The sequence below is a fragment of the Daphnia pulex genome, chromosome 12 (assembly GCF_021134715.1).
Source record: "Daphnia pulex isolate KAP4 chromosome 12, ASM2113471v1".
Classification (NCBI taxonomy): Eukaryota; Metazoa; Arthropoda; class Branchiopoda; order Diplostraca; family Daphniidae; genus Daphnia; species Daphnia pulex.
The window spans coordinates 2,515,097-2,542,647 of record NC_060028.1 but is presented as its reverse complement, the minus strand read 5'-3'; the positions used below and the strand labels follow the sequence as shown (position 1 = coordinate 2,542,647).

General features: G+C 41.3%; 7 protein-coding genes across 16 annotated transcripts; 4 read left to right on the top strand and 3 right to left on the bottom strand.

Moving 5' to 3' along the window:
* Window positions 1–251: 251 nt before the first annotated feature.
* On the bottom strand, window positions 252–14,315 carry LOC124209464 (mediator of DNA damage checkpoint protein 1-like). Of its 7 annotated transcripts, none has more exons than XR_006880923.1 (11): window positions 14,177–14,315; window positions 14,020–14,107; window positions 13,716–13,957; window positions 13,410–13,582; window positions 13,142–13,331; window positions 12,870–13,078; window positions 12,537–12,792; window positions 11,342–12,471; window positions 11,041–11,279; window positions 9,304–10,965; window positions 252–523 (listed from the first exon to the last, which is right to left on the bottom strand). XR_006880923.1 is itself a non-coding variant. In XM_046607450.1 (11 exons), exons 3-11 carry the CDS (start codon window positions 13,948–13,950, stop codon window positions 9,375–9,377), a joined length of 3,954 nt encoding a protein of 1,317 aa, XP_046463406.1. In that variant the 5' UTR covers window positions 13,951–13,957; window positions 14,020–14,107; window positions 14,177–14,314; the 3' UTR covers window positions 9,032–9,374. The 7 variants fall into 7 exon arrangements, 6 of the variants coding, with proteins under 6 accessions (XP_046463406.1, XP_046463408.1, XP_046463403.1 ...); XM_046607450.1 differs by lacking the exon at window positions 252–523 and having other exon boundaries at window positions 9,032–9,442; window positions 9,512–10,965; window positions 14,177–14,314; XM_046607452.1 differs by lacking the exon at window positions 252–523 and having other exon boundaries at window positions 9,032–9,442; window positions 9,512–10,965; window positions 14,181–14,255.
* LOC124209470 lies at window positions 792–1,836 on the top strand. Its single transcript, XM_046607461.1, has 5 exons — window positions 792–1,200; window positions 1,290–1,349; window positions 1,411–1,463; window positions 1,531–1,653; window positions 1,739–1,836. Exons 1-4 carry the CDS (start codon window positions 1,064–1,066, stop codon window positions 1,608–1,610), a joined length of 330 nt encoding a protein of 109 aa, XP_046463417.1. The 5' UTR covers window positions 792–1,063; the 3' UTR covers window positions 1,611–1,653; window positions 1,739–1,836.
* LOC124209471 lies at window positions 1,833–2,737 on the top strand. Its single transcript, XM_046607462.1, has 4 exons — window positions 1,833–1,971; window positions 2,040–2,099; window positions 2,272–2,486; window positions 2,568–2,737. Exons 2-4 carry the CDS (start codon window positions 2,089–2,091, stop codon window positions 2,660–2,662), a joined length of 321 nt encoding a protein of 106 aa, XP_046463418.1. The 5' UTR covers window positions 1,833–1,971; window positions 2,040–2,088; the 3' UTR covers window positions 2,663–2,737.
* Window positions 3,022–7,385, bottom strand: LOC124209467 (UDP-N-acetylglucosamine transporter-like). 3 transcript variants are annotated; one of them, XM_046607457.1, is made up of 9 exons: window positions 7,152–7,385; window positions 6,974–7,084; window positions 6,676–6,893; window positions 6,493–6,609; window positions 6,279–6,425; window positions 5,528–6,204; window positions 4,115–5,461; window positions 3,641–4,003; window positions 3,022–3,578 (listed from the first exon to the last, which is right to left on the bottom strand). In XM_046607457.1, the coding sequence occupies exons 1-6, from the start codon at window positions 7,162–7,164 to the stop codon at window positions 6,139–6,141; spliced, it is 672 nt and encodes a 223-aa protein (XP_046463413.1). In that variant the 5' UTR covers window positions 7,165–7,385; the 3' UTR covers window positions 3,022–3,578; window positions 3,641–4,003; window positions 4,115–5,461; window positions 5,528–6,138. The 3 variants fall into 3 exon arrangements, with proteins under 3 accessions (XP_046463413.1, XP_046463412.1, XP_046463411.1); XM_046607456.1 differs by having other exon boundaries at window positions 3,641–4,006; window positions 6,974–7,090; window positions 7,152–7,384; XM_046607455.1 differs by having other exon boundaries at window positions 6,974–7,090; window positions 7,152–7,384.
* LOC124209032 (alpha/beta-gliadin MM1-like) lies at window positions 4,687–5,178 on the bottom strand. The gene is made up of 2 exons (XM_046606901.1): window positions 4,996–5,178; window positions 4,687–4,944 (listed from the first exon to the last, which is right to left on the bottom strand). The coding sequence occupies exons 1-2, from the start codon at window positions 5,176–5,178 to the stop codon at window positions 4,687–4,689; spliced, it is 441 nt and encodes a 146-aa protein (XP_046462857.1).
* LOC124209468 (NADH dehydrogenase [ubiquinone] 1 alpha subcomplex assembly factor 3-like) lies at window positions 7,543–8,761 on the top strand. Its single transcript, XM_046607459.1, has 5 exons — window positions 7,543–7,695; window positions 7,759–7,888; window positions 7,984–8,021; window positions 8,253–8,359; window positions 8,434–8,761. The coding sequence occupies exons 1-5, from the start codon at window positions 7,646–7,648 to the stop codon at window positions 8,694–8,696; spliced, it is 588 nt and encodes a 195-aa protein (XP_046463415.1). The 5' UTR covers window positions 7,543–7,645; the 3' UTR covers window positions 8,697–8,761.
* A 980-nt stretch (window positions 14,316–15,295) lies between the features above and the next one.
* On the top strand, window positions 15,296–21,519 carry LOC124209463 (host cell factor 2-like). 2 transcript variants are annotated; one of them, XM_046607444.1, is made up of 8 exons: window positions 15,296–15,579; window positions 16,284–16,877; window positions 16,942–17,864; window positions 17,935–18,340; window positions 18,408–18,851; window positions 18,920–20,343; window positions 20,406–20,595; window positions 20,667–21,519. In XM_046607444.1, exons 1-8 carry the CDS (start codon window positions 15,411–15,413, stop codon window positions 20,771–20,773), a joined length of 4,257 nt encoding a protein of 1,418 aa, XP_046463400.1. In that variant the 5' UTR covers window positions 15,296–15,410; the 3' UTR covers window positions 20,774–21,519. The 2 variants fall into 2 exon arrangements, with proteins under 2 accessions (XP_046463400.1, XP_046463402.1); XM_046607446.1 differs by lacking the exon at window positions 15,296–15,579 and adding an exon at window positions 16,009–16,184.
* The last annotated feature ends 6,032 nt before the right edge of the window (window positions 21,520–27,551 follow it).

Here is a 27,551-nt window from a genome sequence, read left to right as displayed (position 1 = left end):
ATATTTTTAAATCTTTTTGCATTAACCGATATGAACTAATAAAGCCAACTACAATCTGGTGTATTTCGGCCATTCCTATTTATTAAGATAAAATATTGAAAAATCCCTCCCATGGGCGCAATGGCACGCATTTCGGTCACCCACTTCGTTTTTTTCCTTTTGCCCAAACATGTGATTTGTACTTTGTAGCCTATTTTGTAACGTTGTTCGTCGAAGCTTTTTTTTAAGAGCTAAAGCCTTTTCTGTAATAATAGCCGTTAACACATTGTTTATTGCAGGAAAGCCCTTAATTACAATTCGACACAATATTATTTTAGAAACAACATGCTAGCAGGGAAGGCTAATTTTATTCACAAATACAAGGTAAATGTCATGAAGACGCTATTGCGCGAAAATTTGTTGCAAAAGGCTCTATAGGGAAAAGATTCTGTACAAAGTAAAACAATTTAGCTAGTCGTATTTTATGGAAATTAAGGACGTTGTATAATTGCGAAACGGTTATTGATCGGATTTGAAAGGCCACCTGTGAAGTGTCATCGTTTTCTGCAGGGCGCCAGCAGGTATGGAAATAGTTTTGGTTCCACCAAAATAATTGTCTAGATTTTATGTCTGACCCCAAAGTCTTCAGGCATAGTTAATAGATGTCCTTAGAACATTTTTATTAGTATTATAATGTAAAACATGGTGTGATGGTGGAACACAAATCTGTCCAGAGAATTAAAAAAAAAAAACTATTACCTACTTGTGATTGTGAGTATATACATACAGTAACAGCAGTTTCGGCCGTTCAGCTCTTCTGCCGGCGCTCTCTGACTCTGTTTTTTTTTTTTTTTTTTTTTTTGTTGGTTATGAGGCACTGGTGAGAATCTGGCGGCCAGATTTGTCACCAGGTGATGGGCTTAGATTAGCCCTTTCGCCCCTGCTGTTTTCTGTGTGATTTTTGCTATGTGAAAGCGGTGTGAATAAGGTGAGCAGTTGTGTGTGTGGAAGAAGCCCCAAGAAGGGGGATGGAAGTACCATCATTGTGTACGATTTAACCTGTGGTAGAAGAGGTCTGAATTGTATGTGTAGTGGTAGTGCCCGGGTATGGGAGCAACTATGCTCACCAGGGGAGCCGAACTCAGGTCTCAAGGTGCCCCGATCACCAAGCGACGCCTTATCCAATTCACCTTCCCGCCCCCTTGACTCTGGTTCTGACAGGTGATAAAATAAATAAATCGGGCAACATGGCATGCTTTCCATCAATTATTCCGCGCAACTTCCGTTTTTAAAAAATCCCACACATTTAGATTTAACCGTGAATCACCGGAACAAATCATCGAAATGGAAGACAAGTGGATCTGTCTATGGTAACAATTTATTTCTTCTTCGTTTAACAAACTAATTTTAACTCTTACCTTTAAATTTCAGTTGCACACTGTTGAATGACGCCACGGTCGAGAAATGCGTCGCTTGCGAGACTGGTAGGCTACAGTCTAAAATTTTGTGAAATTTTTTAAAATTTTAATCTTGTTTTTTTTTTTTTTTTAGAAAAGGGGCAAAAGGGCAATCATTCATCTACATCTTCTGGAGAAGATTCATCTAAAGATTTTGCTGAACATTATTACTAATATTTGAATGAAAATCTGGATGCCGATGATGAAGGAGATTAAGGTGAATGAACATTTTATATTTAATCGTATTTACATTTATAGATATTACATATTTACATTTACATGTTTAAAAATTTTGTCTACAGTGGAGGATTCAGACAAAGAGGAGACAGAGGTAGCTGCGAAGGAAGAAAAAGGAGAGAAAGCTGAAGAAGGAGAAAATGAAGCGAAAAAGAGAGTGGAGCAGTTGCTGGCCCAAGTGGTCCTAGCAATTATCAAAAAAGAAAGATGCGAGACCAGCAAAAGAAGGGTAGGGCCAAAATGGTGAACAAAGGAGCAATCGACAGTCTTGCTGATCAACTCGCTGCTTGCAGCTCAGGTAACATTCTTAATTTTGTCAACATGATAACATTAAAACTTTATTTATTTATTTTCCAATTTTCTTAGATGATGAGAAATAGGCCCTTCTCGTAATAGCAGCGAATTCAACGTCTTCATGACAAAATGGTTGGTGTAAAAAATAGTAGTAAATAGTTTAATAAACCTGTAGTTTGTCATGCTTCTTCTGGGGTAACCAGAGAGGTTGAGAAGGCTTTGATACTTTCAGAAGGTTCTCATGTTCTGAGGAAAGTTCCCTTTCTTGCTTTCTGGTATCTGTAATTATAATTTTTTTTTACAGGATTGAAAACCACAGCCAACTGCATGAAGACGTCCTGAATGACGAAATACGCGAACCAGACCCAATCGAAGATTTTTGCGGAATGCTCAATAGTTGGCTGAAGAAAAAAGGTCTCGTGATGCCGTACTTTCTATGCGTCGGAACTTCGGGTTCTGGCCCTTCGCAAAACTTCATTATGACCTGTCAGTGCCACCATGTGGTAGACTTGGCTATAGGTAGGGTTTGCCTACTTTCCATTTCCCTGAACCCAGCCACACCTTTATCATACGAATAACAATACTTTATCTTTTTACCAGGTGAGGGCAATACAGTAAAGATGGCAAAAAACGTCGCTGCCGCTAAAATGTACAAGACGCTGATGGAAGCAGGATGGTATGGCGCAGGCCTTTAATTTTTTTATTACATCTTTTCATTTTGCGTTTAATTTCGCTGTGCGAATGTAAGAAATACAAATACTTCTCCAGAATCTTTCTAAATTTACCCCATTTTTTAACTTTAAAGTACCTCAAAACCGTCTAAGATTCCAGATATTTAGTGAATTTGATCTTTGAATAGCTCAAATTGTAAAAAAATGTATACTGAAAAATTTATAAATATTGGTTACACTGAATCTTCTTTAATTTTCCCTCCTTTTTCCCACCGCTGGGTGGCGCACACATCTTGTCGTCTGCTCATGAATGGAGGATGAGGACAAATTTATGGTTAAAAAACCTTATTGATTAAATGCCAATAATTCCCAGCAAAAGTCACTTTCGGTTAATTTTCTCTGTATATTTTATTTTACAATTAATAGCCTGGACTTTTATTTCTAACCTATCAAATTTCTAATTATCAGATTGCTACACCCTTGATAACACCCTACTAGAGACTACAAAACCTATTGTAGCATCTTTTTCTATCAGTAAATTATCTTAATGATCATAAGATCTACATGTCTATAAGCTGTATATGGCTCTTTCGGGAATGTTTTCTTTAGCCGACTGATCTGGCAACGCAGCATGGCGCCGTTTCTTGGTAGCGCGAGAACGGGGAGAAGAGGGAGAATGGGACGAATGGGGGAAAAGAGGAAACGTGGGTCCCCATTTTTTTCTTACGCCCTCCTCCCTCCCAATCCTCCCATTCCTTGACTTGACTTGTGTGGCCGGTCCGTAACCCTTTTCATTCCGGGCTGCAATGCGGAAAATAATGGCTGGTTTAGTCGTCGTGTCAATGTGGGCAGACGACAACGACGCATTCGGTACGGTACACTGCGAGGAAGGGCCGCAATGGACGCGAACAAATGCCAACTGAGAAGGCCCGCTCACAGACTGGATTTCAAAAAAAAATTAGATAACGGATCAAGTTACAAATGAAAGCAATAGCGACGAACCTGAGCTGAAGTTCCTTTGACAGCCAAATAGACTGAATATTCTGTTACCTCTCCAGCCGTACTCTGAGGTGGCTCCCAAGACAGGTGTGCACCTTCGGGTTATTTGGAAATCTTTATTGCTGACGGAGCACCAGGGAATCCAGGGAGACATGTTTTGAAAGCGGAAACTTCACTCCACAAGCCTCGTCCACACGAGTTGACACCAGCTACTCGGAACTTGTACGCTGTTCCAGGTTGAAGTTTTCCAGCCTTACATCGTCGACACCGTTGACGAACTCGAAACTGGCGCAGGATTCCGCCAAGCAAGGCTCGGTCTTGATGTCGGAATCGGCGACAGTGGTCCCCGACTTCATGGATCGGCAGCTGCTTCCGGCCGTCCGCAATTTCAGCAAATGCAAATTTAATCCACCATTCATCAAAATAACTTTTTTTTCATGAATCTGGAATCAATAAAAGTTTTAAAAAATTATTTACCTCAGAGTTCAATTGCTTCCGTCGTCGATGCGGCGGAAGCCATGCCGGCCGTCGGCTTAGAGGGCGTTGATAGGGCCACCACTTCGGGCCGGTGTCCGTGAATTGCGTCCGTGGCGTTCATGTGAGACCAGGCCTTTTCTATGTCCAGGCTGAGCAGCAGGAGTGACGGAATTCGGAAATTGGGCGACGTTCCGGTACTGTCCAGGTCGACTTCCGCTTCCGTCTTGGTGTAACTTTCGTCGGACCAGCTGTTCTCCGTCTCGCTCTCACTTCGCTCACTCCGGTTAGCCGAGCTGACGTCATCCGCCGACGAATGCATTTGCGTCAAATAAGCCACATCGACGAACCGATTCCGGACAGACCCTCATCCGACCGGTGGCGCAGGTTGAGGCCCATGGCTCGCCCGCTGCTGCCCGCAGACGAAGTGCCGTGCGGAGGGGGTGACGGAGGCGCCGAAAATTCGAAAGCCGGACGGCCCGTAATTCCGGAATGTTGATCACAACCGCTTCCGTGGTGCTGCCTCTTGAGTGGCGGAGCGCTGGGCGATTTCTGCAGTTGGATCGAACCAGCCATCAACTTCCTGACGAGAGACCCTGCATGGAGAGACCTATGCCCAGAGATGATCCGCTTTCCGTTTCTGAACAACTCCGGATGGGACTGAGATTCTGCAGTTGCTGTTGCTGCTGAAACAAGGGTGGCGCTTGCTGCTGTTGTTGTTGTTGTTGCTGGTGGTGGTGGACGCGGCCGTTGCTGCACGGCGGAGTGCTGCTGTGCCGAGGCACCGGCGGATTGGGCTGGATGCTGTTGGGAATGATGACCGGCGGCTGCTGCTGTTGTTGTCACAACTGCTGCATGTAAGGATTCTTGATGAAACGAGGAACTTCGTGGTAGGTGAAAATGGGTGGAGGTGGCGGAATCAGAGGCGGGGCCATTATCTCTTCCAAGAGCGGATGGAATTTCGGGTGGAGGGCGTCGTGCATGGGACTGCGCCTGTCCCGGCTGCCGCTTTCGCCGCTGTTGCTCCTGCCAACCGGTCTGAGCTGGACCAGCGGCCCGCCAACCATTTGCTGCTGGTGATTCTGATGGCGGATCTGCTGGTGGACCACGGCCAGAGGCGTAATGACGCCGCCATATACATGGCAGCCATGAGATTCGAGTTGTTGTGGTGGTTAGGCTGCTTCATCGTCATCATGGCGATGTCGTCCACCAGGACAGTGGCCGGCTGCTTGCTGTCCGCAGGAAGTAGGTCATCATCGTCAACTCGCCTTTGCCCTTGACTTTGCCCCGCCCACGGCACTGGAGCTCGTACCGCTGGTGCCTCAGCACTTGACACACTTCTTCCGTCACCTGTTTTGTGCATTTCATTCCGGAATGATTTTACCATTTCATTTTAGGGCGGGAAATTTAAATGACCTGAGTGTGGTTGGGCAATGCGGTGGAATCCATGCAACTGGTCACGTTGATGGCGTTGCCCCAGATGTAGTACTGCGGATTGCGGGTGCCAATGACGCCGGCCACCACCAGCCCGATGTTCATGCCCACACTGAGGGTGAAGTTGTTGTACGAGTTCTCGTTGATGCAGAGCAGCTTCTCCTTCTTGACGAAAACGAATCCTACCAGGGTGGCCACTCTGGCCAGCTAGAAGGAGGCCGTCACGTTGGCGTCCGTCTCTACCTGGTCGATCCGCATGTCCGGCATCAGACCGACGGTAGCCATTTAAGTCGAGCCGACCGTTTTGATGTTGTCAACCGAGCGAAATCGCTCCTCGCCCTGCAGCTCGTCAAAGTCGGCGATGATCTTGTTCAGGAGCCGCAGGCACTCGACGTCCTGGTTGTTGCCGTCCAGCTCGATGTAGAACTCTAGGAAATTGGTGATAAAGGCGAAGAGGACGCTGACCCGCAAGTAACTCTGATGGTACAGCTCCAGGTTGCCCCTCGTGTTGTGCTGGCCATCCTGGCATAGAAAGTGCTAGACAACGTGCGATGGCGTCGATCAAGTCTGTAAAAATGTCCATCAACCATCAATCAATCAGTGAACTTCAGCCAGATCCTCAGCTGGATATTTCGCATCCACACCGAGACGTTAGATCCCTGGATATCAAAGAGAGCGCGGTGTCGTTGAAGAAAATTTATTGATTTTCGGGAATTCATTTGTTTTCACTCACCTTGAGAATTTTTTCGAAATACATTCCCGCAAATCCAGACAGAACACAAGCAGCTAAAGCAGCACCAAAGCCAACCCAACGATGCTGTTCAGGACCAGAGGAGGCTGTTTTGTCCGTTTTCTCCGGCTCAGTCTGAGCCAGTTGAACCTACGCAATTTATTAATGTGTCGTCAGTCGTATTATTTAAAGTTGATTCAAAATATCTGAACAATACCATGGCGACACCGACAAGCAATACAACCAACGCTGTCCACTGAGTAGCTATCAACTGCCTCTTCAATATAGCAACCGTAAAGAGGGCAGTGGTAAGAATTTTGAGCTGATAGGTCACCTAGGAAAATTATACATAATTTCAAAAATTTGAAAATTTTGAAATTGTTTTTTTTTTTAAAGATACCTGATAAGTAGCAGCATCAAGATGAGAAGCAGCAACATACAACAAGTTGTTTTGAACAACATACACCATTGATGGCACACATACTTTCAATGTATCAAGAGGCTGCTTGATGATTTGGGTGTGCACCGCTTCTTTGAGCTTTGAAATTGAGTTTCCTTCCTCATGGTAAACTAGCCAAAGGCAGGATATCAACTTTACAAGCTCTGACATCAGGACAGCTATATTAAATAAATAAATAGTATTAGTTATTTGCTAAATTGCTGAATCTCTCATAATTGCATGTCTCAAGATAATCAACCTGTTGATGAGAGGAACATATCTCCTACACGGGTTCTGGCATACCGCATACTCAACCCAAGAGCTGCGTTTTGGACAGTCAGGGTAACAAGGCTGATGTACTTCATCTTTTCTGAATCTAAACAATGTAGAAATAATCAGTGAATCAACAAAGATTATTCAAATTTAGAATACTGTACTTTTCTGCTCCATTGCTGTTTCTTTTTCCTATCTATTTGACTGTTCAGAAACACAAAAAGTAGTTTTCAAGTTAATTCTATCTTTAGAGCAAAGGTGCAGAAAATTGTAGCAGAATTGTTGAAGTTTATTGCTTCATCTCGACAGAAGAAAAAGGTGACGTATACAACTCTACACTCTACAGAAAAAAACAGATTCTCTTTCGTATGAAAACTGCACTGCAGACGTCCTTTGTTTACCGCCCGCGTGTCAAATATTTTAAAATAAAAATTATGAAAATTTCATTTTGTTTATCCACGTTAAGAAATAAACTATTTCCAAGTCTTAGCAAAAATAAAAGGCGCTCAATTTCTGAAGGAGTTGCAACTTGCAAAATATTTTTTCAATTTTGGAATTCGAGTGAGAGCGACAACAACCGGAAAAAATGTAAACACAAATCGTTTAGTCTGCTTTGCCTTCTCTTCTAAGTCGTATTCGACTTCGACCTTAATCTAAAATGACTAGTTTCCTTCGAAAATGTAAAATGTTATACGACCCAGTGTTAAAGTATATTCATTCAAAAAGTACAACCGTTTTCCATTCATTCATTTATACATTGTTTTCATTCAGGGGTTACAGGTCCCAAATATCCTGTGTCCGGTGTCAGAGTCAAACACTTCAGCATGACATGGATAGGTCTTCCATGACAATCTTGAATGAAGAAACAAGTGGGGGTCTTTTGATTAATTCTTACAGTCGGGTAAGCATGTGACAAAGTTAAAAAAAAAGGTTCATTACAAGTCTTAATTCTTACTCTTCTTTGAAACATATATTCTTAAATATTCCTACGAACAGGTTGGCTTCAGACTGAATAATGGAATGATGGCTTTTGGGTATATTTTTGCATCTAACAAATTTATTCTGACACTTTTGTTGTCTAGTTATATTTTTACTTCAGATTTTTTTTTTTGAATTTCTGCCTGTATTTTTTAAATATTGTCAAAATAAGAGTAGTGTTATCTTAGAATATTTATTTATTTTCCTTTAAGGAAAGAGATATCTTATGAAGCATAGAAATGATGTTTTCACATTCATTTATTTACATGTGATTTACTGTTGGATAGGCCAATAGCAATTTTTCCTAAATCAATATTGAGCTGGAATGTTCAAAGTGCTGAAGACATAAATGAGGATTCATTATCACTGTTTTACACTCTGGAGCCAAAAATTGGTAAAAATTATGTGTTTTTCATTTAATCACCAAGTACTTAACTAATATGGTGATATCCTCATCTTTTTATCTAGACATACTCGTCATTGGTATTGGTGATCCCGATCAAAAAGTTAGTCATAACATTATTAAATACATGAAAGACAAGAAGATCAATCTGGAAATTTCAACAACTGAAAGAGCTTGTGCAACGTTCAACTTTCTTAATGTTGAAGGACGATGTGTTGCAGGTGCTCTGATTCCACCTACAAAATATCGAATTAACGAAGATGATATCGTATCAACACAGCGGCAAAACCGAAAACTTATGACAGTAGACGAATATCAAATCATTTAGATACTATTTCATGTAGAACAAATTGAAGCGCAATTAATCTAAATAAAGATCTTTAAAAAATGTAATGGTGATAAGTTTTCATGAATATTTTTAAATCTTTTTGCATTAACCGATATGAACTAATAAAGCCAACTACAATCTGGTGTATTTCGGCCATTCCTATTTATTAAGATAAAATATTGAAAAATCCCTCCCATGGGCGCAATGGCACGCATTTCGGTCACCCACTTTGTTTTTTTCCTTTTGCCCAAACATGTGATTTGTACTTTGTAGCCTATTTTGTAACGTTGTTCGTCGAAGCTTTTTTTTAAGAGCTAAAGCCTTTTCTGTAATAATAGCCGTTAACACATTGTTTATTGCAGGAAAGCCCTTAATTACAATTCGACACAATATTATTTTAGAAACAACATGCTAGCAGGGAAGGCTAATTTTATTCACAAATACAAGGTAAATGTCATGAAGACGCTATTGCGCGAAAATTTGTTGCAAAAGGCTCTATAGGGAAAAGATTCTGTACAAAGTAAAACAATTTAGCTAGTCGTATTTTATGGAAATTAAGGACGTTGTATAATTGCGAAACGGTTATTGATCGGATTTGAAAGGCCACCTGTGAATTGAATGATTGCGAAGGCATTTAAAATGTGTGCGGCCGACTGAATTGCCCAACTGATTGCTTCATCACAGATAATGCTGTTTCTTTCTCGCATACGAAGTCGCTTCCGCCGTGTTCGTCATCGCTGCTCCATCTGCATGGGTAAGGCGAAAATTGTCATTATAATGATCCATTGAAGTCTGTTCCGAAAGCATTTTGTTACCGGCTCCTTGCTTCACGAAGCTGGATTCCCGTTCCAATTTCGACTGAGAACCTGGTAACGCGGAAACTTCTCCCCCACCATCTTTTCCGTCACTTAACTGTGCAAGTTTAGTCTTGAAACTTGCAGCAGTGGCATGAAATTTACCCAAAGCTTTGCTCAGGGCTTTGTTGGCCGCAGTAGTTGGCGACGAGGATCCACCGGAAGATGATCCTCTAGCGGATGAATTCTCGGCTGCTGCCATGACAGCAGCCACAGCGTCTACATCGATACCAGGAAGTGAAGTTGATGAAAAGGTTCGTGTTGGAATCGGTGGACCTTTAGGGAATGCAACCATCGCAGGGAGCTGTGATGAACTGGCTACTTGTCGTTTGGAACGCGGAGGCGCAACGGGCTGAGTTGGCTTGGCTTGGCTAAGAAGCTTGACCGGCGGAGGTGCCTTATACTCTGGTGGCATTCTTCGCTGAATTTGAGGCGATAACTTGATTTGATTTACAGCGCTGGTTGAAGCAACTGATGTCACTTCTTTCGAAACGGACGGCAATTTGACATAAAATTTCGTTGGATACGGAGGCGGCGGGCGAAAAGCGGGAGCTTTCGGCTCGGTTTTGGTTAAGGCAACAGAGGCTATCGGCTGTGAATCGGCTTTGGGAGACATCCTTGTGATAGAAATATTAGAGGTGACGGGCTGATGGGTTGCGTCGGTAGAACTGGGGGATGATCTGCATGCTCCTACTGCCGCACTGTAGGAGGGGGCCATGGGCGAAGAAGGAGCGGATGGAGTAATTTTGATTGGAATGGGTGAAATTAAGCCAGGCGTAGGGATACTCGAAATAGAGGAAGGCACAGGGATGAAAAACTTAGTCGAACATGGACTGGTTGGCGAAGGGACATCCTTTTGGGATGCAGGGAGTTGAGGATTAAGGCGCAAAGGATTGAGCTGCACAGATGGCGAAGACGGGCTGACTCTTTGAAGCGTAGAAAGTGGTAGTGTAGGGAGAATGAAAGCCTCCGATTTGGTTGTTTCTTCTTTATTTCGGTTGGCACGTTCCACCAGCTCTTGCAATTCGCTCAACACCCGATCGGGATGCAAACGAGGACTTGCGGGATTCTCCGTTTGAGTTAGAAAATTATAGGTTGGCGTTGGCGCTACAACTGGAGATGGCTGTCTTGGTTCACCGTCAGAATGAGAGCTCTGTAATTCGCTAAGTAAGAGCCGAATTTCATCCGATTTTTGTACAAAGACGGAATCTTTAGTTTCCGCGCCAGCTGTGCTGTCAGTATTTTCACCAACTGATTCGGAACCCACGGCAGTTGGCTTCTTTGAACTCAACCAAATAGCTTCATACTCATGGATCTTTCTTCCGCTCCGACTTCTAGACGGCTCTTCATCGTCAAGTTGTGTGACCCTCTCGAAGCTTTCTAAAGTGGCGTAATTCTCCTCTCCCACGTCCATTCTAAGGATAGAAAATAAACGAACATAAAATTATTATCCGTTTCATCTAAAAATAAAACTTGTTTCCGTCACATACGCCAAAGATACTGCTGGCGACTCCGATTGCTCTGGATGTTGAACAACAGCGTTTTTGAAACTATGCCGCCTCTCCTTCAATTGCTGATTTTTATGCTTCTTTACATGCGGAGTAGATCGCTGAACTTTATCTTCGCGTGGCAGTACTAATTCACTTCCATCTCCGTCCATGAGATATGCTTGACAATCGTGCAGCAACTGACGTGTGTCGTTATCCAACTTGGAGGTGTTTGCAACTTCCTAAAATTACAATTGGGTATTACAAATTTTGATCACTGAGAGACAGAAGTGTGTAAATTTACCTGGTTGCGCATCAGGACATTAACATAAGTTGGCGTTATTTTGCTTTCGACAACTCCACGATCAAGTGAACCACATGTTGTTGGCGCTAGTGAGAGCGACGTCGGTTTAGCGAACCGTTGCTCCTTCCCCCGATCCAAACTACTGGTCGCCAAAGGCAAGGACGTTTCATAACTAGGACTGCGGTCAGAATTTTTTCGGACTTGCTTCGTCGTATTCTCCATTGTGGGTTTATACAGTTTATCTTTGGAAGATATGTAAGTGACGGATGGAGTCTTGCTGAGGACGACACCACACGTCGCAGGAACTGTAACCTCCCGGATGATTGCGGTTGAGATGCTCTCCACATGTGGCTGAGATGCTTTTGATGCAACAGATTCATTCGATTCCGAGCGAATGTCAAAGCCTCTGTAAACCTTCATAGATTTGCTTCGCTTTACAGGCAGAGACGGTTTCTCGTCCACCTTTCTTTCGACATTCGAAGGGGATAAAAACTGAGTTTCTTTTTTAGTCGGTGGTCCATCTACCCCAGCTAATTCCGTGCCCTGAGCAACCGTCAGTTTTTGGGGTGAAAAGTTTTCATTTGATTCTTTTTTCGCCTTCTCTGACGAAGAACTCGAATGCTCGTCTTCCAGTGAGCGATAAAATCTAGGACCATCTCGAATTCGAAAGGAACTTGCTTTCCGAGTGCCGGCCAGGTTTGATTTCTTTTCGCTGCGTGGTTCCGAATGGGATTTCTCGAAGAAGGCACGGATTTTTAAAATGCTGGATTTACGCGACAGACCAGATTTTGGAGACGCTTTTTGTTTAGTGACTTCTTCTTCTTCTTTTACATTATCGTTGGATAGTTCCGTGTCAGACGACTTCAATACAATACGATCAAGACTGGTCGGAGGACTTGATTCTTTTGAGCTTCCACTGCTGCCAACACTAACTGCTTTCTTCGCGTCGCCAGGATTGGAAACGGGGGATCCTTGCCCCGATGAAGTTCCACCCGATTTCTTCTTTTTGTCCGGTAACGGAGGGGCCGACGTTATCGCAGCTGAATTAGACTGGAATTGCAGAACAGGCCAAGGAATTTGGTCAATAGACTCCTCCTGACAAATGTCATCTTCTTCATTGACTTCAGAAACTGGAGTAGATGGAATAATAATCAGTTAAAAAAAAGAACAAGCTGCATTCAGTAAATAGGTTTACCAGTTGAGTTAACTTTCACGAAAATGGTTTCGTAGCTAGGATCAATCCGAATTTCTTGTGGTGGACAAATCAATGGATGGCCATTGACGTCCAAATTCTCATACGGATGCGCGTCTATCATTTTAAGTTGTTCGATAAAAAGTTCTCGTAGGGCTCGATGCACGAGAATGTACTGATCTTTGGTTTGAACCATAGCAACACGTTGGCGCCGCATATCGGAAATAAGTTCAAACAAACTAAAGTTCTCCATCAATTTCTGTGGAGAGAATGAACCAAAACAAATAACAGTTAATCGCGTAAACTTCGAAGGCTATTTAATGAATCGATAGGTACCCCAGCACGAAGTAGACCCCAAACGTAATCGATTGCACAGATGGTTCCAGTCCGCCCACATCCAGCCGAACAATGAATCAACAACGGAAGAGTCTCTGAGGCTTGACAATCGCGAATTAATCGCACCATATCAAGCAAAGGGCGTACCAAAGCCGGAACTCCATGATCTGGCCACGCCCAATAGTGAAACTGCACAACGGTTCTCGTAACTGGCAAAAAGCAAATCAAATGTTGGCAACATTCTTTTTTCATGACAAAGGAATGCAATTTACTTGTTTCTCCGGTTGAATTCACGTAAATAAGTTCCATGGTCCGAAGATTAAAGTCATTGCACATTCGTCTTGATTTCAGAAGTTTGACAGTGTAGGGTCCATACGATCTAGTTTCTTGATCACTTTCAGCCCAATAGCATTCACATTTGTGCTTACCTGACTCTTCTTCATTACAAGCCATGATGATAACCTATTAAAGGAGATATAATTAATTAGATCTTAATTTCACAGAGCTAATTCCAGCAGGTTCTGAGTGCTTTTCATGTACCTGAACATCACATTCAACTACCATCCTCCAGAAATCAGTAACTGTGTGAACCAAAGGACCTTGACTGGCTATGTAAGCCTGGGAACCACTGGCACCTCGAATATAGTTTGCATTGATATAATCACTTCCAGGGATTCCATCAATTTCAGTTAGAATCACTCTTGTGCAATCAACTGAAGGAGAAGAAAAATTGGTTAGAAAAAATATACAACCAAATAGGAAAAATTATGAATGAAGTTGGAGCTACCTTATCTTAATTCAAGGATAAGATAAGGTAGTGTTTCAACTAATACAAATTGTACTCACAAGGTAAAATATCTTTGTATCTATTTTTTCTTCTGTTCACTTCTTTTTCACCTTCTTTACACGAATACATTGACATCCCTTTAAGGCTTTCACTCAAGAGTTTAAGCTCTTGGAATTCTTTATCATATTGATCATCTCCTCCATTTTTCCTCTTCTCCAATGTTTCAACATGATTAAGAAAGTTCTGCAGCACTGTCCTTAGCGGCGCTCGCTCTCCATTCCCACCCGCTTTCATGATCAATCTATAAATAGAGGCATATATTAGGATTTTAAAGAGCATCACAAGTCTTTCATGTTTGTTTACCTGGATTGGATTCCGCGTCAACAGGTGAACAATTGATGAATCACAACCCATGGATCGGTGCACTGAGATTGCAGTTGATCAATAAAAGCTGGAAAATTCATTGAGCAAAAAATTCATAAAAAATATGTTAACAACTCAAAACAGTTACGTCAACTACCTACAACTACGTTTTCGTTAACTATTAATCAGCCGCCATAGTTGATATGTCTAAGCGCCCCTTTGTACAAAAAGGCCTTAAATTTCTCTTCGAATCCAAGGCCAACTATGAGTTCCCCTTGAACAGAGACGTCTAGCGGATTTTCGGAACGGTGTCTCTTAGTCTTAAACGTGTAAACCACGCACAATTTTTACCAACGTGGTTTTGTTATTTTTACACTTTAGTGTTTATAGTTTAAATTTAAATTTTAGGTTTAATAATTAGCTTCTAAAATGTAAACAGGAAAATATGGTTAACGAGTTAAACACATATTGAGATGCAGATGGCGTGCTAGTATGGCACAAGCGTAAAGGCGTTCGATACATTGTAAAAAAAAAGATAAAAAACAAGGAGAAAAAGGATTTTGGGATTTGTTACTGTAAACACAGGCCTGTGAAATGACGAAAGAGATGGGAATTCTTTGGTTCGGCGTTGTGAATTTTCCAAATTACAGTACCCATGCACAATCTATTCCACTTTTTTTTTCCAGAAAAATTATTAAATTATTGCTAGTAAAGTGAAGCCACTTATAGTAAATATGGGGCAACTGCCACATAACCTTTAAATTTAAGTAACAAGTCACTTAATCCGTAAATCATATAATAATTAGTCCATTTTGAATGACTTAAAAATAGCAGCGAATTCAACCAAGTCTGCATGACAAAATGGTGCTCTCTGGTCTATTTATTGCACAGCATAGCTTTCGCTTGTTTCTAATTACACTATTGAAATGCTGACAAATGAAAAAAAAATAAACTTTTTTTCTTCTGCAGATCGATGGCTTGGAAGTTGTTAACCACATAAAATAAGGCATGATATTTTTCTTTTTGTCCTAAGTGAGACATACATGGTAGTCTTATTGCGTGTTGACGTAAAGTTAACGTTTTTAACGAGAGACAAACAAGCAACTCGTAGTTGGGTTTGTAATGTGACGAACCAATAGAATTTTAAATAATGAAAGGTTTCGATGGGTTATAAAAAAAGAGAAATGTTTGAAGAAAAAGCACCTGTGATTGGCTGACGGCCTGTGATTTAAAAACAATAAAAATTGCAATTGTGGAAGAAGGACGCGCTGCGTCAATTGCTTATTTTCCCAACTCGGCAACGTTGTCAGAAGGTGTTGTTGCGGATTGAAGCCGAAGGAAACCGAAACGAACGCCAGTTGTCTAGTAGTGGATAAAAAAGTGATGGAATAATGGCGGCTCCCATAAGTCCCATGTTAAAGTGGAAAAAAATTGCGAATCCGGCTGGTCCGAACCCTCGGCCACGCCATGGACACCGTGCGATTTCTATAAAAGATTTGATGATTGTTTTTGGTGGTGGCAACGAAGGAATTGTGGATGAATTACATGTCTACAACACCAGTAAGTACATTCTACCCCGTATAACACTACCGCTCCCGCCATTTCGACTTCCCGCCAATCGCGATCGTCTGTTTTCCCCTGATTTATTTTCATATATTATACATTAAGTTTAAGTAACTGTTTTTTCAGCTCTTCAGCAATTAAATCGAATTAAATATTGCAGTTGTGAGCAAGAATTGATAATAACATATCAATGACATTAATAGCTATTGTTATGGAAAAAATCCGAGTTCAAGATGGCGGCCTCCTTGAACTCTAGCCTAATTCACAAAATATATTTTTTATTGAGTGAATTTTGATTTTTCTAGAGTTCTGACTAGTTCAGATATTTTACCCAGTTTTTACCCGAATTTTTGAAGGTTCTATCTTATAAATTTGTATGCCTTTAGTGTCAAATTAGCTCTCTTTCATATACCGGCGTCAGACGCCACTGCTTTGACAGTTGATGTTTACAGCCCGGACCCGCCATATTGGATCGGATTTTTGTTGGTTTTGTTTAGCCATCTGCATATGCTTTGATGAACGTAATGTTATGTGCGCATGATTCAAAATAGATTTTGAGAGGGATTTTTAAAAAAGTTTTTGGATTCTCAGTTCATTAGGAAGTAAGGAACTTTTTGAAATAATACTATGATTCTTAGAGAGATCAATGTTTTTCTCTAAATTCCATTGTAAAAATTTAATATATATTTATTTTTGTTTAGCAACCAACCAATGGTTCGTCCCACCAGTGAAAGGTGACATACCACCAGGATGTGCAGCTTACGGCTTTGTAGTGGATGGTACCAGAATTCTCGTGTTTGGTGGCATGGTTGAGTATGGAAAGTACTCGAATGAGTTGTATGAGCTTCAGGCAAGTCGATGGGAGTGGCGACGCCTCAAAGCCAAAGCTCCTGATAATTCTTCAGCTCCTTGTCCACGACTTGGTCACAGTTTTACTATCCATGGAAACAGAGTCTTCCTGTTTGGTGGGCTTGCAAATGATAGCGAAGATCCTAAAAATAACATCCCCAGGTATCTTAATGACCTTTACATACTCCACATCACTCCTACTGGACAAAAAGAATTTTGGGAGCTGCCTGTCACTTTTGGTGAGCCCCCTTCCCCACGGGAATCTCACACTGCTGTCACGTTTAATCGCGATGGGACAAGTCCTAAGTTGATTATCTATGGAGGAATGAGTGGGTGCCGACTGGGAGATTTACACATTTTAGATGTCAATACCATGTCTTGGACTAAGCCGATTGTAAACGGAGCCCCTCCCCTACCAAGATCTTTACACAGTGCCACATTGATAGGTAAAATGTCAAATATTTTGCAATTATGCTTTTATGTATTCATACATGTGAATTTTTTTTGCAGGCCATCAAATGTACATATTTGGTGGATGGGTTCCATTGGTGATGGATGATATGAAAATGCCAACTCACGAGAAGGAATGGAAATGCACCAACACACTTGCTTGTCTCGACCTGAATTCGATGACTTGGGAACCCTTAACTATGGAAGTTTATGACGAATCGGTTCCCCGCGCTCGAGCCGGCCATTGTGCTGTTGGCATTCACACCCGTCTTTATGTATGGTCAGGACGTGATGGCTACAGGAAAGCGTGGAATAATCAGGTGTGCTGTAAAGACCTTTGGTTCCTGGAGACGGAGAAACCACCAGCGCCGGGGCGCGTCCAGCTTGTCCGTGCTTCTACTAATAGTCTGGAAGTCTGCTGGGGTGTGGTTCCTACTGCAGAAGCCTACCTTCTCCAGATCCAAAAATACGAAGTCCCACCTGCAGGAGCTACCCCTACTCCTGGAGCTGATGCGGCCTCTCCAGCTCCCACCCCGGGAACACCGTCTACTCCTAATACTCCTTCTACGCCAGTTCGCGCCCCTGGATCTATTCAAGGATCAGTCAGGCAAGTCACTCCTCAAGGAACGCCGGTTGGTGTTGGCAGAGGAGCCAATATCGTTAGGGTTCGAGCTCCCGTAGGCGGCCAGACAATTCGTGTTCTTGGACCCACCGGACAAACACAGATCATCCGCGCTGGAGCAAGTCCCAACCAGCCAGGAATGTCTGGAATTCAAGCCTTAGCAGCTGCTGCCGCCCAAACCCAACGACTACCCACTCCTACAAGCTCAGCAACAGGCGTCCGAATGGTCCAGCCAACGCTTTTGACATCTCAGGGAGTGCGTGTAACTCCTGTTCCGGGAAGTGTGAGTGGCGCACAAACGGTACGACTGAGTAGTGGTGCTACTATTCTCAAAGCTGGTACTTCTCTCCAAGGTTTACAGGTAAATATAGAAAAAGAAAATTTAATGTTGAAAAAATCAAACAAAAGACTTACGAATTTTCTTTTATCAGACGATTCAGACAGCGGGTGGCAAGCAAATTATTTTACAAAAATCGGGCACCGCTGGTGTCGGGGGTCAGCCTCAAATTGTTACCCTAGTGAAAACTAGCCAGGGGATGACTGTTGCAACTGTCCCGAAAGGTATGAGCCTTGTCCAAGCAAAGCCTGGTACAACGGGTGCCGTAACGACGGTACAAGGTTCGCCCAAAGGAATACCGCAGGGTGCTACCATCGTAAAATTGGTGGGCCAAGGGCAAGGAGGCACCAAGGGGACTCTGCTCCAAGCTGGACAACAAGTAACTGCAGGACAGCTGATGACAGTTGGCGGGAAGCAGCAAATGGTCACAACGCAAAATGTTGGTGGTAAGCAAACCATTGTCATCACTCGACCAGGAGGACAAGGAAATCTGAAGCAAGGTAATTTTTCAAAAAATTGTTTCACCATAACACTAGATTGATCGATTTATTTAAAATTTCTGATCAGGAGGGCAACAGGTCATTGTTGTTAGCACCGCTGGTGGAATACGTACAGTTCAAGGCACCGCTACCGTACAAGCTGGCGGCCAGTCTGGAACACAAACGGTGAATGTCTTACCTACTACTGGACAAGTCACCACTGGACCTGGCGGTGTCAAAATGATAGTAGTTTCTCAGGGCGTTGTCAGTTCATCGACTTCATCTTCTAGTACCAGTACCGCTATTGCGGGTGGAACCAAAACTATTTCCATACCTGCTGGCGCCCTGCAGAAGTCGATGACACTTGCAAGAGCAGGAGGACCTCAAGGACAAATAATTACTTTGCCTGGTGGTCAGACTTTGGTAGGATCTGGGCAGCAGACTATTACTTTAGGTGGCAAACCTGTTACGGTTCAAGTATCCACTGCCGGTGGACAAAAAACAGTCACTTTAGTCACCAGCCAAGGAGCAGGTAATGATGCATTTGAAATATCTTTGCATGGAAACAAAACTAAAGTTAAGATTTTTCTATCAATTTAGGTGCTATTCCTGCAAACGTTGCCAAACTTCTTTCTGCTGGTGGAGGTCAATCAAAAGTGGTACTTGTGCCACAGAGTTCGGTGACTACTACTGCTGCTGCAAGTGCTCAACCGGAAACCGTTTCTAGCACTCAGTCGACTCCTTCTGCCACATTGAGTATATCAGATGGACCAGCCACAACTGATGCGGCTCTAGCTGCTCTAGCTGCAGAAGCAGGATTAATTGATCCGCCTGAAGAAGCCGAAGCTTCATCAGCCGTTCCTGCCAGTGACTCTACGTCGATACCTGTTAGCATCGAAAATGAAGACGCCTTACAACTTCTTGCCGGAATGAGTGCCGAAATGGTTGATGCTAGTTCAACCCTTGACGCGGCTTCGAGTACTGCGGCTACTGCTTCAGAGACGTCGTTAGTTAACGCGAGCGGTTTAGAAAATCCCGATGTCACTTCCGCTTCTACGGACGTGACTCCCGCACCACCCACTGTTCCTATTGTGGAAGGTGTTCCCGGAGAAAAAAAATCTACGGAAGGGGATAAGGACGAAAGTTCAACTACATCTGTTGCTTTGGCTACAGAGACAGAACCTATTACAGCTTCTGACCTTGTGGAACCTGAGCCAATTGCTAAAACTGATGTTCCGAATGAATCTGTGAATGGAACAGCCGTTTCGACAGATGCCGAGCCAGTTTTAGCCGAGGAAGAAAAAAGTGAGAAACCCATTGCCGCTGTAGAGACTAAAGAAGAAAGTAAAGAAGAGCCCTTAGTCTCAGACCAGCCAGAGGCGGTTGAAACTGAGTCTCAGAAGCCTATTGCAGCAGATTCGCCAGTGAAAGACGTGAAGCTAGTTCCAGAAGCAACTTCACCTAAAAAAATTGGCACTGACCAACTGCCCATGGACGTAGAGCCCAGCGACCCACTCTCTACTTTGGCTTCAGCTGCGGTCATCAAAGCGGAAGCAATTGTTGTTAAATCAGAAACCCCTTCCAACGGAATCAAGCAAGAAGAAACCAAGATTGACTTGAAAAAAATCGATGGCATTTGGTTTGATGTCGGTCTGGTCAAGGGCACGACGTCGACCGTGCAAAATTTTCTGTTACCCTCAAATGGTGGAGGTATTGAGGAAAGGATAGATCACGAAACGGTGACTCTCCCACCTGATGCAGAACTGGGGATGAAAAAGCTCGAACTTCAACCTGGAACAGCGTACAAGTTCCGAGTAGCTGGTGTCAACTCTTGTGGACGAGGCTTGTGGAGTGAAGTTTCCGCTTTCAAAACATGTCTCCCTGGATTCCCTGGTGCTCCGTCAGCAATAAAGATTTCCAAATCACCCGAAGGTGCACACCTGTCTTGGGAGCCACCTCAGAGTACCGCTGGAGAGATAACAGAATATTCAGTCTATTTGGCTGTCAAAGGAACTTCAGCTCAGGTTCGTCGCTATTGCTTTCATTTGTAACTTGATCCGTTATCTAATTTTATTTTGAAAACCAGTCTGTGAGCGGGCCTTCTCAGTTGGCATTTGTTCGCGTCTATTGCGGCCCTTCCTCGCAGTGTACCGTACCGAATGCGTCGTTGTCGTCTGCCCACATTGACACGACGACTAAACCAGCCATTATTTTCCGCATTGCAGCCCGGAATGAAAAGGGTTACGGACCGGCCACACAAGTCAGGTGGTTGCAAGGTATGACTAAGAGACAAATTGATCGTTTTATAGTTTTTAATGTTATATTCATTTTTATTTTGAATAATTAGATTCGAGCACTGCCCCGACTCCAGCAAAAGGAGCAGTAAAACGGGGATCGGAGACTTCCAAATCAGCTACGGCAGCTGCTGCCAAGCGATCACGAACTGACGATTAAAACAACATGCGTTTTTTTTAAATATTTTTTAAGAATGAGAACGACAGCATCAACATATTGAAGGAGGACTGTTTACCTGGTATCATCCACATTTATATTCATTCATCATTGTACGTTTAAAAGGGTTGAAGTGCAGATTGTTGCTTATGCGTGTTATTACCCCCTCGTCGGAAATGATTCGGTTTTTACGCCTACACCCCATCTATTCATCATTTATTTGATAACTATCATTTGTCATTGTCAAAAATGAAACGGCGTTTTCCCCTTTAATTGTCGAGCGAATTTGTGAAAAATGTGGCTGTTTTCGTTTGTAAGAGCTTCATGGTGGTATCATTCTTTTCTCTCTTCTTGGAACCCTACTGCTATGTCCTGTGGTTTTTTTCTTCTATGTTTTCATCGGTTATCATCAAAATATTATTTTGTAACCTTTCGAAGTTTCTTTTACTCGGAAAAGTTATTCGCATGAGTCGACAGTTGAGTGACGGGAGTCGATTGAGATTTTCCGTTTCCCAATTCTCATTTACGACGTACAGCACACTATCTTTATCCATCTCGTCGCATTGAAGTTAAACGAGCCCTCGTCTGTCTATTCGAATACACTAAAAACATTTCTAGAAAAGGTGACGTGTCATTGCCATGTGTCGATATGCTATTATTGCTTCATAATTTGATCATCATAATATTGACATCTGGACATTTGGACTTGAACCTTTTTCTAAATAAAAGCATGTTGGACATCGGCAGAATCAAAGTTTTAGCTTATTACCTTCATATTCAAAATCTAATCTGCCTGGTTTACGGTTAATTAAAATGGCAATCGTGATGCACCAATTTTAATATACTTGGTCTGCTAATATGCAGTATGTGCAGCATCACCGCGTTTGATTCATTAATTGCAAAATGTTGTTCAGACTCTGCTTGCATTGATATTTGGTTCATTATACCTACGTATATAGTCTCAATGCGTACATATTCTGATGGCTCAAGTTAGCCAAAGATACCTCGACAATAGATCAAACGAAATTAAGAAAATGAAATTGACCGATACAATGCATAATTTAATTCAAATGTAACATTTTAGTCACACTTCAAAGACTCTTTCACCGATACCTTTCTTTATTCTTTTTAGTTAAAATTCACGGCCATATTTTGCTACTTTCAAAGATGTATAAAATAAAGATGCGAGCGCTAAATTAGTAAATGATTATAACTACGCGGATTTATATAAATAAAAAAATACGTTGTCCTTGTACATGGGTTTGACTGTGTAGTAGTGTGTAGTAGAAGACGAAGAAAAAGAAAAAATAGAACCAGTATGGTGAGCCATTATAAAAAAAAGAACATTGCGCTTCCAAATGCAGCAGGCAATGTCGAAAAAAGAGAAAAAGGACGAAGTCGACGATCTTGCCGATGATTGGCCGATTATTGTTTTGAAACCCAAATAAATTTATCCAGAAAGTATCAAATAATGGCAGAAGCTCCAATGAGAAGAGGACGAGCTGCATCCAGCACCACTCATAAGATGAAGCCTACTTTGGAACTGTTTGATGAGCTTTGTGCCGATTTCAACCTTATTGGAAAACTTATTTTCAACTTGATAAAATCGGGCAATTCAATTTAAAAAAAAATTATCCAGATTGGTTTGACTGTTAATAAGTTGGGTATTTCCGGTAACACCAAATTCTTACCTAGTCAGTATGGTCAAAAATAATATATGTAAATATAATAATGCACCAACAATCACGGGACTTTAGGCCCCTCCTGCGTTTTAGAGGCGGGCCACGGAGACGAAACTTTAAACGTAAATAACTCACAAAGTAAATTTTTCCCATATACAGTATGAATGGGAGATATTTTTTATTTTAATAAAAAGGTATGTTAATAGTTGTCCTTAGAACACTATAATTATTATTAAAATGTAAAACGTGGTGTGATCGTGGAACACAAATCTGTCCAGAGACTACAAAAAAACAAACTATTACCTACTTGTGATTGTGAGTATTTTCAGCCGTTCAGCTCTTCTGCCGGCGCTCTCTGACTCTGGTTCTGACAGGTGAAACAATTTATAAATCGGGCAACATGGCATGCTTTCCATCAATTATTGCGCAACTTCCGTTTAAAAAAAATCCAAATTCTCACATTTAGATTTAACCGTGAAACACCCAGTTCGAGTTCACTTTACAAAATGGAAGAGAAGAAAGAAATGGAAGACAAGTGGATCTGTTCAAGGTAACAATTTTTTTCTATTTCATTTTAACAAACTTATTTTAACACTTACCTTTTTAAATTTCAGTTGCACACTATTGAATGACCCCGCGGTCCAATTCTGCGTCGCTTGCGAGACTAGTAGGCTACAGTTAAAATTTTGTTAAATTTTGTTAAATTTTGTTAAATTTTGTTAAATTTTAATCTTGTTTTTCTTTTTTTTTTTAGAAAAGGGGCAAAAGGGCAATCATTCATCTACACCTTCTGGAGAAGATTCATCGAAAGATTTTGCTGAACATTATTTCCAATATTGGAATGATAATCTGGATGCCGATGATGAAGAAGATGAAGGTGAATGAACATTTTATATTTACACGTATTTACATTGATAGATATTACATATTTACATATTTACATTTACATATTTACAAATTTTGTCTAAAAAGGATAGAGGATTCAGAGAACGAGGAGACAGAGGTAGCTGAGGAAGGAAATGGAGAGAAAGCTGAAGAAGAAGAAGAAGGAGAAAATGAAGAAAAAGAAGAAGAAGCGGAAGAACAAGAGAGAGGAGCAGTTGCTGGTCCTAGCAATTATCAAAAAAGAAAGATGCGAGAGCAGCAAAAAAAGCTTGGGGCAAAAAAGGCAAAGGATGAAGTCATTGATAGTCTTGCCGACGAATTACTGCTTCATTGCAACTCGGGTAAGAATTCTCAATTTGGTCAACAACGAGCTGCATCTAGCACCAATAGGGTGTCCCATTCCCGCATTATTTTTGATAATGAAGGTGGGATTATTGTAGAAATGTTCGAAAATATTAAAAAAAAAACCTTTTTTTTTTTTTTTTTAACTTTTAGGGGTCGCTGTTTTAATTAAACCCCAAAAAGCTATTTTTTTTAATTATTTTATTTTTTATTGACATCATGAATTATTCTTTAAGTTATGGGGCTGGGATATGTCAATCCTTATACCAAAACCTATGTTTGGTCGAAAACTGATCAATTTCAAAGATAATTTAGGGGTCGCTGTTTCATAAAAATGATTTTTTAAAGACTGAAATATTTGATTTAGCGCGTTTTTTTTCCAGTTTGTATTCAGATTAATACGCCATCTTGCGCAAGGGACAATTGTACATAAAAAGTATTGAAATCACAAATGATTCTCATATTCGCCCTGTAAAACGGATTGCTCAAAAGATGGTATCATTCTACGATGTTCTTCAACACATTGCAAAAGATATTGAAATTGCGCTTCATTTGGAGTAATCGCTGCAAAGTCCTCTACTATTTTTATTCCACGCTCGGCACAGTCGTTAACTACTTCGAGATTTAAACAAAAGTCCCTAACTGTCCGATAGTCCGTCATCTGATTCCAATATTGGCATGTTAGTTGCATCCAGTCTTGACTTTGGTTAAGCCCAATTAATGAAAATAAAAGCCAAGAGCGGCGACCAATGAGATCGAGCAGCATAGGGGGAGTATTTGTTTCAATTTTCGGAAATGTAGGCTTCCCAATTTCAAAATGAGATGGACGTGGAGTACTAAACAATTTTCTAGCAATTAATTCCCGAGTAAAAGATCCAAGTTGTTCATTGAATAAAGAGAGGACAACCAACTCTTCAGTCAAATACCAACAATGACGAGTAACGGATAGTATCACAGCGTTTGCAATGGTTTCATTTTGTTCACGAAACAACATCATTTTACCAATAAGTTGTAGATCATCAGTCGGAGCAAATACCGCAATGCGAGATCGCAGAAAAGGACGCGCATAAAAAAGACTTATGAAAACCGCCATCTGATTAATTTCTCTTCTCTCTTCTACTGTTAAATCAATTCTCTCCGACATGAGTTCCATTTTCAACAGATAAATTGCCTTACTCATGAATCGAGCATGATGGATCGCACCTGGTTTTCGTAGATAAAAATTGCGATGTGGAAGAGATCCTCCGAGGTAAATCAGAGTAAGTTCTATCAGCTCTCTGTAATCCTCTCTGGGAAACGTATCTTTAAATGTGCAATCCTGGGCCCATTTCCTAACTGTATGAGCTTGGTGCCAGAGATCACAATTCTTGTCTGTAGGCCATTCGAAGAGAGTCAAGTTGATTTGTGTCACGATCCATATTGCCCCAGTTAGCTTGAATTTTCTTGAACAACACTTCTTCTGGGCGATTTCTTTCTCCTCTTAATGACTGCCAAGCGTGTTTGATATGGAGCTCGTAGGAATGATGACGGCAAGCACACCATAGTAGAGGCCTTTTAAGTTCGATCTCCATTAAAGAACAGCACCCCAGTCTAATACCGGAATTACTTGATGTCGTATCGAAGCCCATTCCAACGACCATTTCCTTAACTTTCCATTCGTCAAGCATTTCAAGTGTGGCGATCATTTGTGTCCGACCCGTAGAGTTCTCAACTGGAGGAGTGCCTAGCATTTTAGGGCTGCAATTTATGCAAACTATTAGAATGTTTCTCATCATTTTATGGACTTAGAGATATCGCCTACCCTGTTTGGCATCCGCTTACGATTACTGCTATTCTCTCTTGTTTCTGGCCATCATTCAAACTAAACAGCTTCGTGTCCCAGTGAACAATAAGATTTTTTGGATTGTTCTTTAACCAATCTAAAATAAATATTTTGTTGAATAAATAAAGATAAATGATAAATGATTTAGTCATACCGTTTTTAATGCTTTCTGCAAGCTCAATTCGAGTGGCTAATCTTTTCCTCCAAATAGATGACTTTGATAAGGAGAAATCAGATAGTTTGCCGCCTGCTCTACCAACAAAGTCCGCAGAAATCAAAAGATGGCTTCGAACAGAAAGACCAATTCTGTCAGCGCACTGTGCAGATCCTGTGATGAGTTCGGATGGTGATATTCTTAGAGTTACTTCTTCTGGTGTTTTACGTCTATTGCAACTTGGCAGACTAAAAGCATCATCTTCACTTGCCGATGTGCTCATTTCATCATCGGTGCTGTCTTCCAATTCCACTATAATCTCTCCATCACTCAATTGTTTGCGAGATCTTTGGGCTCGTTCGTTTAATAGTTGCGTTTGATTTTCTCTATTTTTCTCTCGAATAATAGCAGCCGCATCTGGTAAAACGATACCTCCTAGATGAAGCTTTCTACTCTTTCGTTGGTCACGCAAAAACTCCCAGTCCTCTTTCCATGATGATAGACGAGATAAACGCATTGTTTCATACACATTGACAACTGATAAATCACAAAGACTATCAAGTTTCTTCTTAAATGACTGAATTTTTGCTTCTATCACTTTTGTAGGATTTTTAACATCAGACTTATTTAGTTTTTTCATGGATTCCCATTGTTTATGAAAGTCAACAAGCAGATCCAACACTTTCCTCTTTTCTTTGATAGGAATGCAAGTCTTTGACCACGTGTTTTCAAGTTCACTATGCACTATTTTAAACAGGTTTCTCACTGATTCACTTTGATTTTCATTCCGCAAGTACAAGTAACGAGAAATAACACACCGATACGTTGGAAATTGAGTACTTTCTGACAAACATTTTTCTTTGGTGGGTCCAACCAACCAGTCAATTTTTCTGCGACTCATTTTTAGACACAATAGCAATTGAAAACTGAAAGTGAAGTGACCAACTGACAGATCTCAAAATGATTCCGGCGTTGCATGATTATCTTAAACAATTACTAATTATTTACGCGCTAAATCGAATATTTCAGTCTTTAAAAAATCATTTTTATGAAACAGCGACCCCTAAATTATCTTTGAAATTGATCAGTTTTCGACCAAATATAGGTTTTGGTATAAGGATTGACATATCCCAGCCCCATAACTTAAAGAATAATTCATGATGTCAATAAAAAATAAAATAATAAAAAAAATAGCTTTTTGGGGTTTTATTAAAACAGCGACCCCTAAAAGTTAAAAAAAAAAAAAAAAAAAATAGGATTTTTTTTTAATATTTTCGAACATTTCTACAATAATCCCGCATTCATTATAAAAAATAATGAGGGAATGGGACACCCTAAGCACCAATCGTAGCCCCTTTGAACTCTTTGCTGAGCTTTGTGCAGATTTCAACTTTGAAAAACCTATTTTCAAGCTGATAAAATCGTACAATAATAATCCCAAAGAAGAAGAAGGAGAACATGAAGAAAAAGAAGAAGCGGAAGAACAAGAGAGAGGAACAGTTGCTGGTCCTAGCAATTTTCAAAAAAAAAGATGCGAGAGCAGCAAAAAAGGGTGGGGCAAAAAAGGCAAAGGATTAAGTCATTGATAATCTTGCCGACGAATTACTGCTTCATTGCAACTCGGGTAAGAATTCTCAATTTGGTCAACAACGAGCTGTATCTAGCACCAATCGTAGCCCCTTTGAACTCTTTGCTGAGCTTTGTGCAGATTTCACAGCGAAGTTATCCCAGGACTGTTGTTGATTATGGACGACGAGAACCCACGAGTACAAGATGAAGCGACCGATGCAGTAATAACTTTTATTGAAAGTTGTCCGAAGCGGATCGCGGCCCAATACTTGGAACGAATTACTTTAAAGCTGGAAACATGCGGATGGATTGCGGCTCGGGACCGCA

Bases quoted from the DNA above. Each gene is read 5' to 3' on its own strand.
- LOC124209463 (XM_046607444.1), top strand. From the start codon at position 15,411: ATGGCGGCTCCCATAAGTCCCATGTTAAAGTGGAAAAAAATTGCGAAT. The intron at 18,341-18,407 runs GTAATTTTTCAA...ATTTCTGATCAG, and splicing joins ACAAGGAAATCTGAAGCAAG to GAGGGCAACAGGTCATTGTT. The intron at 20,596-20,666 runs GTATGACTAAGA...TTGAATAATTAG, and splicing joins ACAAGTCAGGTGGTTGCAAG to ATTCGAGCACTGCCCCGACT.
- LOC124209468 (XM_046607459.1), top strand. From the start codon at position 7,646: ATGACTAGTTTCCTTCGAAAATGTAAAATGTTATACGACCCAGTGTTA. The intron at 7,696-7,758 runs GTATATTCATTC...GTTTTCATTCAG, and splicing joins TTATACGACCCAGTGTTAAA to GGGTTACAGGTCCCAAATAT. The intron at 8,022-8,252 runs GTATATTTTTGC...ACTGTTGGATAG, and splicing joins AATGGAATGATGGCTTTTGG to GCCAATAGCAATTTTTCCTA.
- LOC124209464 (XM_046607447.1), bottom strand. From the start codon at position 13,950: ATGAAAGCGGGTGGGAATGGAGAGCGAGCGCCGCTAAGGACAGTGCTG. The intron at 13,079-13,141 runs GTAAATTGCATT...GCTTTTTGCCAG, and splicing joins GAATTCAACCGGAGAAACAA to TTACGAGAACCGTTGTGCAG. The intron at 10,966-11,040 runs GTATGTGACGGA...TTCTATCCTTAG, and splicing joins TCGCCAGCAGTATCTTTGGC to AATGGACGTGGGAGAGGAGA.
- LOC124209470 (XM_046607461.1), top strand. From the start codon at position 1,064: ATGTGTAGTGGTAGTGCCCGGGTATGGGAGCAACTATGCTCACCAGGG. The intron at 1,201-1,289 runs GTGATAAAATAA...CCACACATTTAG, and splicing joins CTTGACTCTGGTTCTGACAG to ATTTAACCGTGAATCACCGG. The intron at 1,350-1,410 runs GTAACAATTTAT...TTTAAATTTCAG, and splicing joins GACAAGTGGATCTGTCTATG to TTGCACACTGTTGAATGACG.
- LOC124209032 (XM_046606901.1), bottom strand. From the start codon at position 5,178: ATGGTTGGCGGGCCGCTGGTCCAGCTCAGACCGGTTGGCAGGAGCAAC. The intron at 4,945-4,995 runs GTTCCTCGTTTC...TGACAACAACAG, and splicing joins CCATTTTCACCTACCACGAA to CAGCAGCCGCCGGTCATCAT.
- LOC124209471 (XM_046607462.1), top strand. The intron at 2,487-2,567 runs GTAGGGTTTGCC...TCTTTTTACCAG, and splicing joins TGTGGTAGACTTGGCTATAG to GTGAGGGCAATACAGTAAAG.
- LOC124209467 (XM_046607456.1), bottom strand. The intron at 6,894-6,973 runs GTTGATTATCTT...TATTTAATATAG, and splicing joins TATGTTCCTCTCATCAACAG to CTGTCCTGATGTCAGAGCTT. The intron at 6,610-6,675 runs GTATCTTTAAAA...TAATTTTCCTAG, and splicing joins TTGATGCTGCTACTTATCAG to GTGACCTATCAGCTCAAAAT.